At 41.5% G+C, this 14,143-nt stretch overlaps 1 protein-coding gene across 1 annotated transcript in view; it reads right to left on the bottom strand.

The window, feature by feature from the left end:
• Nucleotides 1-1,609: 1,609 nt before the first annotated feature.
• The window catches only part of ADAM22 (ADAM metallopeptidase domain 22), a 128,381-nt gene continuing 115,847 nt past the window's right edge, over nt 1,610-14,143 (bottom strand). Inside the window, exons 30-33 of the mRNA XM_034063206.1 lie at nt 13,468-13,578; nt 11,273-11,359; nt 2,796-2,919; nt 1,610-1,660 (exon numbers count right to left, since the gene is read on the bottom strand). Coding sequence (XP_033919097.1) covers nt 1,640-1,660; nt 2,796-2,919; nt 11,273-11,359; nt 13,468-13,578 — 343 coding nt within the window. The 3' untranslated portion in view covers nt 1,610-1,639. The remainder of the gene's footprint in view (nt 1,661-2,795; nt 2,920-11,272; nt 11,360-13,467; nt 13,579-14,143) is intronic.

Below are 14,143 nucleotides of genomic sequence, written 5' to 3'. Positions count from 1 at the left end.
AGAATTGGGTGTTTCGTTCTGCCGTGGTACTACCTGAAGCAAAGAATAAGTCAATTTTGGAAAGCTGGAGAATTATAAACTGATTTAATATGGTCCAGTTTCTTACTCACTGAAAATTCCCCATCAAAGGACATTTGTTTTACAACAACCTTTAGAAGTCTCTTTAGGTGTCAGAAAACTAACCATCCACTTACACACAAGATTAAATCTTCATGGTGAAGGATTTTTTCCTCCCCACCCCATTTTTTCAGGCTAAACTCATTGCACTCAGTTTAATGCCCCCAGATTTGTCAAGGGGGTTCAGGGGCATCAAGCATAGCATTCAAGTGCATGGTAAAGGCGATTCCAGTAACAAACAAAAGTTAAAAGACAGCAATGAAACTGGCCACTTGCCTAGCACTGTTATTATCTAGTGCAGTGAAATACTTTGCTTCTCATAAGCTACCCCTCACCACCTAAAACAGTGTCTGAAATGCTCTATCAAAAATACACAGTGACTCTCACCAGAAGGACTTCACATCACCACATCCTGAATTGACTACTTCGAAGTATTCCCAAATGTCCAGTAAGTTTGTACTGCACGTTACTTAAAGATTCTGTCTCTGCTGTCTGCTGAATCAGCCTTGCTTACACCTGTGAGACATACCCTGGTCATCTCAACGAAACATGGATTTCGGGTGGGTCCTCTCACGATGGTTTAAGCCAAAGTGCTGCTGTACTGGTTTCTGCAGTCTGCCATACAATTGAGATTGTCAAGACAGCATAAGATACTGAAAAGATAGAGTACGTTTTGGTCAAACACCAGTTTCTGAGAGACACAGGTTTACAGTTCTGTACTTTCTGTATTTCCAAAGATGTCTGCTTGTAATACTAGAAAATCTGAAGTGTGATGATGTTAGTCATGACTGTTTCTTTAGGCATTTGGCAAAATACACTTATGTATATAACAGCTATTTTCCACATTATCAAATGTTTACATATATACAATCTGTATATGGGGATTATAAACATGTAAAGTAAAAAAAACCCAGATATAATCCTTGTTTGTTTGACGTTTGCATCAAATATTTGCCTTTCAAAGCTTGAAATCCTGTCACAAAAAAAAAAATCCTATATTTCTTATTCCTGCATGCTAATTTCTACAACAGTATGTTGTTTATCCCTTACATGTGGAAAGTAAAGAACACAAGGTTCATGCATACGGCGTACAAGTTTACATCAGCTGGGCCTTCCAAGGGAGGGCGTTCCTGGCCCCACTGTGATCTGACTTGGGACTGCAATAAACCAGAGATTAGGCGGGGCTGGCACGCAGGCTGCAGTTGGCATTCTAGGTAAGTGGATCTGTCATCCTGCAGAATAGCCTTGTCACATCCAGGCTATTATCCCATGTTAATTGTTCTGATTTTGGTTGTTCATCAAATCCATAAAATACCAGTCAACAAAAAAGAAAGAAATAAAAATTAAAAAGTGTCTTTTTTTCCCTTCCAGATGAGAGGAGGTTCTCACTGTGATCACGGGCATCTCTGTTGAGCTTTCGAATTGACTGAAGAGCAGATGAATGTGCGATGACTCAGTGATGCTGAGTTCCTATAAAATTCGAAGTAAACAGTTCTGATGTCACCCCAGGAGTACAGTGCAGCTAAATGGACGTCTCCCATAGCTGCAGAGGGGGAAAAGGAATACAAACACACACTAAACACCAAGACAAACCAGGCTGTTACTCAAACACTGTGAGAAGCTTGTTTGGGGAACTGCATGTACATCACTTGGGTCTCCAGGGCTATGTTCCCAGCCTCTGGTGGGTATCTGCTCAGACCACAAAGTCATTTCAGTATTTCAGCATGATTTGCAGCCAGCACAGTAAATGTCCACAGCTGGAGTGCAGAGTTTGAAGGAATTGTTGTAGCATCCAATTTGATGACAGCTTTTACTCTACAATTATGCTAACTAATATTAGTGTAGAGAGAATCTCCCACTCTCAGAGAGTGTCCCAAACAGGAATGGGGGCAGCAAGTTGCAGATTCCCTCAGCAGACTCTATTTTTCTTTACAAAAAGGACAGAGCAGTGATGCGAATCTTGTCTGCATCAATATGAACTAAAGCTATCACAAGTAAAGGTCCTAAAGTAAATTTTAGGGACGGAGAGATGGGGGAGTTGCTTATTCAAATACCTGCTGTATCTGAATTGGCACAAAGGAAGCAACAGCTAGTGCTGCCTTTCAGCAGCAGCTGGAAATCTCTCTGTGTGGAGCATCACTATCCATCGCGTGTTCCAGTGGTTCCTGCTCACCCTGGGCAGCTGTAGTGGGCTCAGGTCAAAAAGCAGCAAAGCCTCTCCAAGTCTGCAAAGGACTGATGCAAGCCCTCCACATCCCCCTTAACTGGAACTTTGACACCTTTCAATAAAGCTGGAAAGCAGCTATCCCCCAGATTGAATGAGAGTTGCTGGCAGCATCAGCCCCTCCCCAGGAGGGGTAAGGGAGAAGAGCCAGAAGCACCACCTGCTCCAGGGCTGCCCCAGGCACACTCTGCTTGAAATAAGAAAACTAGTGAAATCTGGGCTTCAGGGCACATTTATCAGCAGCCTGAACAGGTATCTGTAAGTACAGCCACTGAGGCTGCCCTAATCACTGCCAGAGGCTCAGTCTTCAGCAGCCCCTCGAGTTAACGGGTAAGAAGGAAATGCCACTCCTGCTCTCACTGACAGTCAAAGATGCTGATCTGCCACACTTCCCTTATGAAAAACTACCAGTAAATTAAGTCACTGATGAAACACAGAGAAGAGGGACACATACCCTGGCACTTTGCCTGTTGGCTTTTTTCTCCTCATCAGGAAGAGGTGGCATTGGGTAAGGGTATTTTCTGCTGGAAGCGATAGATCCAGTGGACGAAGATGGAGACTTTGCAGGAGACAGTGTCCTGAGATGTTGAAACACACAAAATAAATGTGATGTCTTCAGGTCCTATCACTACAACAGCAACTGCCATTACTCTGAAGCTTGGTTCAGAACCAAGTGTATAGCTTATTACTTAGGTCAATATTGGGGGGGATAAAGTGTTTTGTTTGATCAGTAGTCTAATGATTTCATAATACGAATAATGGTATCTATAGCTTACAGGAACACTGGAAGAAAAAATAAAATTTCCTACTTTGTATTAGAGTTGTATTGCATAACAAAACCTATTTCTTAAAATGTTTGATATGGTACTGTAATTAATCATTATAAAATTAACAAACCAAATCTGCAATTGAATAAATACAGAACTAAAAGATAGACATGGCACTATGAAGCCTAAATAGAAACCGTAATTGTATAAATAGACTCTGAACAATGTCTTTTGCCAGTGAGTAAATGGCAATTATTAGTGGCTTTATGCATATCTTACACATCTCCTATACCGATAGAAATAAATATTTTACTTAATAACACATTTACACAAATGCATGCACTCAGAGGCCAAACTGTTAGTTGTGAAGTAACAAAGGCATATACAAAGTGCTAATAACAGATTATTGTACATGCAAGCATCATACAGTGCATATTGTTCCAGCCAAAGAAAGAGTCTGATGAGAATATACAAAAATGGACTGATTAGTCAATGGCAATCAGCATTTCTGTACAAGGTGAGTAGAGTAAGCAGGAGCAAGTAAATGTTTGTATCACATGAAAGGCATTCTTTTCATGTCAATAAGGCAGAAGCACATTATTGACTGAAATTTTATTTATTATTTATTTATTTACTGTCTAGATAAAGAAAAACTCTTATGCTTCTGTTTTGAGATTCTGCACTTTTCCCACTTGAGAGGCTCCTATCAGGCTCTAAACCTGGGCAAAATAAAAGGGAAAAAAAAGGCTCAAAGTAATAAAACTGAGCTACCCTGGCCTTCTTGTTCTGTTTTGTAGACTGAGGGCATTTTTCTAAGGAGGCCTCCCACTGGGGCAGGCACATCCTCCAGACCCTCGCTGAGAACTGCTACCTACTACCCTCTGACCTTAACACATCCCTGAAGATGGAAGGTTTCCTTCAATTTCTACAGACATGTCTTCCAAGCCCCTCAAATGCAGCAAGGGCTGCATGTTGTGAAGCTTTAGATGCCAGTGATGAGCACCATTGCCAACACAGAATCATAGAATTGTAGAATAGCTAGGGTTGGAAAGGACCTGAAGATCATCTAGTTCCAACCCCCCTGCCATGGGCAGGGACACCTCACATTAAACCATATCACCCAAGGCTTCATCCAACCTCGCCTTGAACACCGCCAGGGATGGAGAATTCACAACCTCCCTGGCCAACCCATTCCAGTACCTCACCACCCTCACAGTAAAGAATTCCTTCCTTATATGCAATCTAAACTTCCCCTGTTTAAATTTAAATCCACTACCCCTTGTCCTATCACTACAGTCCCTAATGAAGAGTCCGTCCCCAGCATCCCTGTAGGCCCCCTTCAGATACTGGAAGGCTGCTATGAGGTCTTCACGCAGCCTTCTCTTCTCCAGGCTGAACAGCCCCAACTTTCTCAGTCTGTCTTCATACAGGAGGTGCTCCAGTCCCCGGATCATCCTCGTGGCCCTCCTATGGACTTGTTCTAACAGTTCCATGTCCCTATGTTGAGGACACCAGAACTGCACACAATACTCCAAGTGAGGTCTCACAAGAGCAGAGTAGAGGGGCAGGATCACCTCCTTTGACCTGCTGGTCACACTCTTCTTGATGCAGCCCAGGATACGGTTGGCTTTATGGGCTGCAAGCGCACACTGCAGCTGGCTCATGTTCATTTTCTCATCAACCAACACCCCCAAGTCCTCCACAGGGCTGCTCTGAATCTCTTCTCTGCTCAACCTGTAGCTGTGCCTGGGATTGCTCCAACCCAGGTGTAGGACCTTGCACTTGGCATGGTTAAACTCCATAACATCACTGATACCAAGGAGCCACAGGAGCCACTCTTGGCACACAGTCCCACTTCCCTGGCATTAGGATTTAATGTTTTGTATCTCTAGTAATAAGTGAAATTATTCACCTTTAAATAATTATTCTTTTATTTTGGACTAGTATATCGCTTTGTTGTGTCTAACTCCCTAAAACAGCACAGTCTTGTCTCCCATACAAACAATGATTAAAGGCAGCCATGAGCAACAAGGTGTCAATGAAAATCATATGGTGAGAGCTCTCTAACCTAGCTCATTATGCTCTAACGCCTCATATCATAGGATATCCCTAAGTTAAACAGCACTTAAAAAGTTAAGGTTGCTACAATTACCCAAACATGGAAGAACACATGCACTTTGATCGCCCATTCAGATGAATGGGACATACACGAATGTTTTCAGGAAGAAAATTTCAAACAGCTACTGCAGTGTAAAAGACTTTCAGACATCCAGCATCACAGACCTGGGCACCAAACTGCACGTGCAAGAAAACAAGTTATCTAAAATAAATAAAAAATCCAGGGAAAGATCCTCAGCAGTACCCTGCTGCTCACTACCTGTACAAGTGCACTCATCTCTGCTCACACTTGGACCAATAAAGGCCTCTAATAAACTATTAGTAGATCTAGAAGGGGAAAAGAGTAAGGGGAAAAGGAAGGGAGCAAGATAAGAGGAGCAGATTTTACGTATTATTAGTAATCCAATTATTCATTAATTTTGTCCCATAGCTGCAGAAGAATTTAAAATCTTCATGTTTAAATTTAGAACAATGCACATGGAGATTATAAGCAAGGAACACTGGGGTGTTGGATCTGACTTGGCAAACCCTATCAGAAACCTGCTTATGTACGTATGACAGCCAGGAGGTGATGCAAAGAATGAAGACATCTTCCATCCTTTGCGCCACAACCAGGCACAACATCGCCTCCTGCAGGCCACAGGCTCTTCCCATGCGGGGTTATTTTAGGCACCGCAAGAGAAAGGATGTGATGAGAAGGAAAGCCATAGCCAATCTACCTGTCCATCAGCCTGCTTAGGTGATCCTGGAAGCAGCAATATCCCCCAAGGATGGGGCATCTTGAATATTTTCCCCACACAGCAAGTCATCTGACCAGGATCCCTAGCTGAGCCTTTAGCCAGGCAGCTTTGTACCATAACTCAAGCACACACTGCCTTCTCAAAAGATTTTGAAGCCCAGAACCTCCAGTGTAATTGCCTACATTTCCTTTTTCTCAACACCCTTTTGCATTGCCTGCTCAGCTATGGTTTGCACACCTAACTCGGGAGACACATTGCTGCTCACCTGCACATGCAAAGCTACAGCCAAATACCTCGAGAATGCAGTTGCACACTTACAGAAATCACCTTGCCCTCCCCTCACAGGGCCTTGCCACTTACTTCTGCTACACAGTTACATGCTGGGTTTTGTCATCTTTGGTGCCATCTAGTGAGACTGTGAAAACGGATCACTACCACACTCACACATCTGTGGTAAGCGTAGTTGTTCGGGGTGGTTTTGATCACCTTTCAGGTTATTCCCTGCAAATGTGTATGTGCTGTGTATCCCAGATTTACATATACTTTAAATGAGAAAGAGCCAGACATGCCCTTTCTCATTTAGAGGATGGAAAAAGGACAGCATTCAAGGGACACTTGCAGGTAATGCTGGGGTTAAAGGGAGGCAAAACTTTGCAGTTTTGGTCACGGGTGGGATCCATTTAAGCTTTCACTGGGGTTATAGTTCTCCTGCTATCAAATCCATTAGCTTTCATGCCAAATATTGCTTCCAGCTGAAATCTATAAAAGAAACCCAAACTTAATTCTGCCTTATACATGGCACAACACAGATCCAGGGGTTTCACTGCCAACCCCAAATGAAGCCATGCACCCCAATGCACTGCAAGATTCTCATTTCTGACCACAAAGCAAGATGTAGTGGCCACTTTGTGTCCAACTTCTGTCCTGGAAGTTGAAACTAGGAGAGTAGGGAAGACCTGTGATCCACAACAAAACAGCGTGGCAGTGGGAGAAGGTCTGCATGCACTGTCCTGCAGCCAGGAGCTTGCCTGCTTGGTCTTTTCCTCACCTGAATGGGGAGAGTGCAGGCCCACAAGAGATGGTGTGCAGTGTGTCACTTGGTCACACAACTGAACATCTTACAACTTCAAGTGTCATTTTAGCTGTACCAAAGGCAGGTGGCCCTGACAGATCTGAACTGTTTGTAAGCTACGCCTGATTGTTTTGTAGACTGAAATAATTTAATGAAATTCAATTAACATTCAACCTGATGAAAGCATTTCAAGCCCAAATGTAAATACTACCAACCCAACCTATCCTTTGTTGCTGTGGGTTCAGCTCTTTGTAGGACATCATCAGCTTAAATTATCCTACATTAGGAAGTTGGGATCTGCAAGTTAGATGTGGCTAAGCATTTTAACATTTTAAATGCAGCTCCTTTTAAAAAACAGAGATGTGCAGATTTCCTCAGAAAGTGCAGCAGCAGACGGGAGGCTCAGCTCCTGGGGTCTGCAGGAGAGGCAAAGGCTGTGGCCTGAGCTGTCCACTTCAAGCACAGCACAGCAAGGCCCCAGAAGTAAGCATTCACATGCTCTACTGAATTCTTCTCCTTAACTCTTGAAATTAAATCCTGATCCTTTTGACATCAATAAGCACCATTTCCATTGTCTAATAAAGCAAACATTCCACTTTGATTGTAATAGGATAAACTTTTTCTTTAAGCACAGTCTAAAGCTGTCTCAGAGAGAGTTGGGAACTAATGGCTGGTCACAGCTCTGGACTCAGCTGGGTGCTCACAGAAGGCAATGGACCTGGCAGAGCAGCAGAGCCAACTCTGGCTGATCATCAGCTGACAAGAAACAGAGGAAGAAGACAGCAAGAAGACCAAGGCACATTAAAAACGGGAGGGAAATAGCCTGTTGTTTCCTGCCTTCCATGCTTGCTGCCAGTGCCCTTCTGATATAGGACTGCCATTTTCCTTCTGGGTATGTGTCCTAGGTATCCATCTAAAAAACCTGTTTTCTTGGTAAACTGTTTTTATACTTAACTCCTACAGAATCTCAGTTTCTGTAAATATTTGCATTAAATCAAATGTAGGCAGCTCAGTGCTTCAGAAGGTGCCTTCTAGACTTTGTCTATAACTGCCTACGGAAATACTGCATTTTGGGATTTTGACAGTTTATTTTCTGATACAGTCATGGTTTCTGAGCCTTTTGAGATTCAGCAGTGATTTCAAGTAATCCATAACCATATTTCATAAGGTCAATCCGTGCAGCAGCTACTGTAATTGGCAGTAACAAAAACAAGCAATAGTGTCACCCTGGCAGAACAGTGCCCCTTGCAGCAAAGCCGAAATAAGGGCAAGGCTTCCTGCCTGGGTTTATTGCTGGGGTTACACAGCTATGGCCTGGCATGTAAAATTAAAATCTAGCCTAGACTTTGAGCAGGAAAATGAGATTTTTCTTTACAGATCTCATTTTTTTTTACAGAAGGGAATCCCACAGCTGGGAGCCGTTTGGTGCCAGAGACACCAGCTATTATTACTATCATTAATAAAAAGTAATTATGTAGAAATACCCACTAGACTTGTAGACAAAAAAAATAACTAGGACACCAGGTGTCAGAGAGACAAGGCTGGGTTTATACAGATGCTTTTTTAAGTTGATGGCGCAAGTCTTTGTGATGACTAATATCTCTATTTGCTAAAAAACTGCAATGTTCCTAGGAACTGTAGGAAGTGCTTTTGTCATTTTTCCCAATTCTACTTCAAGTCTATCTGCAATAGCACCAGCCATCAACACATTATTCCTGAAACTACAGGGAGACAAGCAAAACAGCAGTGCTACCTTCAGGACGTCTTGAAAAGAACAGAGAAATCAAAGGAGATCAGCAACAAAAATTCTACTCAGCTAATTATCTGCTGTGAATGTCTTATCCTTGGCTATGATTCTTAAAATGTAGTATCAGCTACAGTCTGACTTCAGCCTGGGTGTATGAAACAGGATTTGTTTTGTTTGTGAATCACTTCAGAAACACTCCGTATGATGTTCAGACACACCATTCTTAGGAACAATGTTTTCCTGTCCATGACAGATTAGCCAAAATGGTAACTGAGTTTTGTGGAGAAATTGTTCAGTTCAACCTCCTTTAAACCCATGGCAACTCAACCCAGGAGAAGATTCGATCCTTTGCCTTCCATAAATGTGCCTGCAAAACACTTCCCCATGGTTACCTCAATTAGTTTGCATATACAGTTTTCTAAATTTATTCTGTTTTTTTCTCATTTCTAAAGCTACTGCTGCAGGCAGTAATTAGAAAGTTTCTATGGTGTAAAGGTTTTAATTTATGTTTCATCTCTGCCAATATACAGCCCTTAAAATTCACATGGGTCAGCTAAATCTTCACCTACATGCAAAAACCCACTTCGTTTATCTCAAATATAATTAGAAATGTGACTCATTCAGTGCAAGAGTTGAAAGCCCTCAGAGGCAGGGCACACACCATCAATTTATTCTAGTTACTAAATCAAGATATACTGATATTAAAAGACAAAAACCAAATCAAGAGTATCCACACAGGAATTTAAACCTGTTTAACTAAACCATTTAAAGTAACATATCTTAAACTAATGGTATCTTCATATTTCATCAATGCCTTCGCTTATTGCAACCAGAGGGTTTCTGATACAAACAACCTGAAAGACAGCTATGGGATTAGGTTATGGTGGGTGATGGATGGCCTTTCCCAGACAACAAAGCTCAAGAGGGTGTTTTTAGGAAAAGGTTTGCAAATAAAAACACGCCTCAGTTCCACTGTGAGATTGCCTAATTTCACCTTCCAGTGAGTTCTGGCCATTATCAGTCTTGGTTTGCTAGTCTAAAGGACTTCCCACAAAGATTTTACTCCATATGCAGCTATGTGGATTTTATGATCAGGTAAGCATTTAGCTGCTCCATTAAACTGAACAGCTTGAGGCCCTGCATTCCATTCCAAGGTGTCTCAAAACCTAAATATTCCTGGTTTTCGAACACGCTTGTTGAACTACAGACACCAAAACTGGACCCTGTATCCCAATGATAAAACCAGCAACGGTAACACTACTGGACTCACATCACTCTGCCGGAATGTCCAAGCACCAACAGAGAGACCTGCTCGATGCTGGCTCGCACTATCACAACTTCCTGTAAGCCTTGCCTTCTCATGTCAGGAATTTTCACTCCTTGTTCAGGAATGATATAGGGACTGAAAGGCTTAAATTTACCTCACTTGTCCTGTTTGCTCACCAGAAAGCCTTTCTGCAACTTACTTTGTGATCTAAGAGTCCTTGAAAACAAACACAAATGGTTTAAAAAGTGACATCTTTATGCTATTTTAAGACTTTGGGATATTTTTAAACCTAAAAATTGCTAAATTCCCTCCCTATGTAATACCTGCCAGTGTTACTATTGGAATAGAAATGTTTCATTAGCAACTTGCGATACAACTCCATCATGTGTTTTTTTCCCAAATGCATACTGGAGATTTTATAGTATTTGTCATAAATTGTCTCCCATTCTCTCCCATGCTAGCTGATTCTTTCTGCTGATGCAAACTTCTGTCTCAGCTGTGGGATTGTGTCTTTTGGGAATCTACCAAAATGTTCTCAGTCTCCTGCTTCATGTCTAATAGGAAGGCCAGCCTCATCATGTTTCTTCTCTTTAACTTGGAATGTATCAAATAATACACACTTTCCCCTTTCAAAGACAAGTGACATTTCTGGTGAACCCTAAGCTCACTTGTAACAGATTCATTGATGGTTCAATAAATAGAGCACAGGGTATATTCTCATACATTTAGTTTTCCAATTACAATATATAAATTATTTCATTGCAGGCTGAGGGTAAAATACCCACTACTTTTTGTTCTTTTTTAATTTAAATTTTAGTATGCACTATATAAGACAGTGGGTAGAGTCAGTGTATTATGAAACCACTTGCTTTAGTAAATTACATTCTATTTAAGTTAATACTACTTTATTAGTGATAAATATGTCTCATGCCCATAAAACACTACTTGGCATAAAATGATGAGAAAGCTACTACAAGCTCTAGATGATGGTGGGAACGCATGCACTACACACACCCTTTTCAATGGCTTCATAAAAACATTCAGAAAAAGAACTGTAAATTGCACATGAAGCCAAAAACAGACATCAAAATGCAGCAAAAGAAGAGGGGCCCTTTACACCTACAGTAACTTGTATTGATTTATACAAGGTAGGAGTCCCAAGATATTTGTATATGCTGGAACAGCTCTTAAAAATTATATAGAATTAATTTACAAAATACCTAAAGTATGGTCCTTCTGTGTTTTTATTCACATCTTCTACCCACTTAGCTACATTATATTCTCTTTTGAACCATGGGTTTAAATACCTGCAGAAAGCAATGGAAGGAACAGAGAAAGCAGAAGAACAAGAATAGAAAATCTGAGAACACACAGCACAAGCTTAGCAAGGATGTCTTCATCCCCAAAATGCAAGTGAATATGGCAAATAAATCAGTATGGATGATGGGTGAGGATTAGGCAACGTGTACAACTGCATGAGAAAATCTGACCTACAACAAGGCTCATATATTTGGTTAATCTGGAAACTTTTTGGGATATATCATTCATTTAACGTCTTAAGGGTAAAATTCACTCCTATGCAGAGGGCCAGCACCAAGATCATGATTTTAACTCCTTTCATGATCTCAGAATAAGGATGAAGGGGCACTTTGACTCCAATCCTGTGGTTTGCTTGTTGAATACACACATTTGCACCCATCTAGAATAAATTGCACGATCATAGCTGAATGAGAACAGAAACTTTGGCTTGGCCCTTTCTACAGGAATGAATTTTAGCCTCAGTGTGTTAAAAGGCTTTAACTGTTGGACACTACAGTGGAATTTTTACACTTAAGTGCAAATAACCTTCTCATTTCTCAATGATCATTTAATTTGGTATAGGACCACAAGAAGCTTTAATGGAGGTGGGCTGCAGGGTTATCTCATATTTTACAGAAGCAAGATTGATACCAAAACCACACTTTTCAGATAAAAGTCTGAGCTACATACCCAGTTACGTGAAAATTATGAAATAAAGACAGTGTTTAATTATCTGACAGTAATACTAACAGGGAAGAATATTTTTTTTTTGTAACTGGTTTCTTCTTAGCCCTCAATAACAAGATTAGCAAATTTCTCCCCCTCTGTCACGTTAAGAAAGAAGGGCAATGTAGAAACAGGTGTCTCCCTGGTCCAACTTAAAGTTTGCTTTTGTTGTATAAGAATGGCAACAATTTAACAATTATTTGTGATAATCATAATTATATAATAGAGATTAGCACACTCTGAAATAGGAAACAAATTGTAACCAAGAAAAAAAAGAAAGACAATTCCTCCTTAAGTTATTTTCGGTATTTCTGGGCCAGTTCTCACCACCCTTGTTTATGAGAGTGACTCCAATGACCTCACACGTGGGCACAGGCCTCACAAGGGATTGCTCAGATGAAAAAAAGTTGGGCCAGATCATGTTGTTCAGCCCCTACCATATTTCAAACCACGTTGACAACAAAAGCGGCAGCACTTTTTCGACTTCTTTGCTCCTTTTTTGCTCTGGAACTTCTCCTCCCCACCCCGCGCCAAGCACAGCCACAGCTCTCAGAAAGTACTCGCCCTCAGCCACAAGTGCTTCTAAGTAGCTTCCTCAGCTTGCTTATTTATCAGGAATCAGGAGTGCTTTATGCTTTCCAGCCTGGGCTCTTAGGGAAAGAAGATGTCAAAAGTGGTAGCGCAGCAATGATGAAACCACAAGTGAAGCAAGAGCCTGATGCCAGCATCACCAGGAACTAATAAACTTCTGCTTTAGCTTTAATTGTAGGTGTGACTACACATTTTCTAGTACTCGCAGCAGTACTTTTGACTTGCTTTTTCATATTTAAAAGAGTCTTTTGGTAACCATGAAACACTCCCGATCTGGCTTCCTGCATTAGAAAACAAAGTGTAACGTGGTATCAAAGCATGCAGTTGTTGCACAATCATGTTGCAGGGTTTCCTGGGTCAGGCTGTATTACAGACCGTCATTCACCAACTCATCTGTTACAGAAATGTTAAAGTCCAGTTACTGCAGACCACTATGTGAAACCATTAGAAAGCTTTCAGGCTGATTTTCCTGGCCACATATTTATTAGTGGTGGCCAGAATGCACATTTTCTATCAGAAATTCCACTTTAAAACATAGGTGTACTTACATGTAAGCCTACAGCTAAACCAACAGCTCCATTTGGCTTGTAGCGCAACATGCAACAAGGCAAAAGACCTGGGCTCAAGAGTACTCATACTCCTCAGGCTGGCAAGGAGGAAGGTTAGCTAGCGCTGCATCAGCAGGAGCACCTCCAAGCAGTCACAGTGTTTTGCCACAGTGAAACTATTGTATACTGAGGGAAGGGACTTTTCACAGGATAAAATGACAGCCCAGAATGCAGGGGCAGGTGAGACTGACCTGTGATCCCGACTCCCTGTTTGGGGGTGATCAGAACCCCCTGGGCTTATGCCTTGGGCCGGGTTTTGGTGGGCGAGAGAAAGCCCAGGCTCAGATGCATGGGTTACCCTGCTGCAAAAAGACAATATATAATAGAAAGTCTAAGCCAAAGATGTTTGTATCAGTTATTACAATGAGGAAGACAAATGCTCATAGGATAAGCAGTGCAAATTAACAAAGGTCAGAACCACTATTTGGCAAAATGAATGCTCCGTGAGACTTGTTTTAACACAAGTTCCCAACTAAACTGTCAGCTTATTCAGAAAACTCTCACTATCATTCCTGGATAAGTCTAATTGATTTTAATAGAAAGCCTGTTTTATCAGGCCATTTCATCAACCCTGCTTCTGTAAAACCTGCAGAAATGTTCAGCCTGTTGACATTCCTTCTGTGTGAACCATCTGCCTTTAGTAAAGAAAACTAATTTTGTCTTAAAATATGTAGAAACAACTAAAAACATCCCAAAAGAGCTTTAGCAGTCTCCATAGAGCTATTTCATTAGCAGAAGACTTGTTCATGTACCTCTTAGGTACAAGGGGCTGCACAAGCGTATGAGCTGTCCATTTTTCAGGATCTGCCCAACGTGCTTGCACCCCTCCTGTCAGTGCTGCTTGTGAGGGCTGCAGGGCTCACACCT

Source organism: Melopsittacus undulatus, chromosome 1 (genome assembly GCF_012275295.1).
Source record: "Melopsittacus undulatus isolate bMelUnd1 chromosome 1, bMelUnd1.mat.Z, whole genome shotgun sequence".
Taxonomy (NCBI): domain Eukaryota; kingdom Metazoa; phylum Chordata; class Aves; order Psittaciformes; family Psittaculidae; genus Melopsittacus; species Melopsittacus undulatus.
Note: the sequence above shows the minus strand (reverse complement) of the source record. Positions and strands in the feature narration are given on the sequence as shown.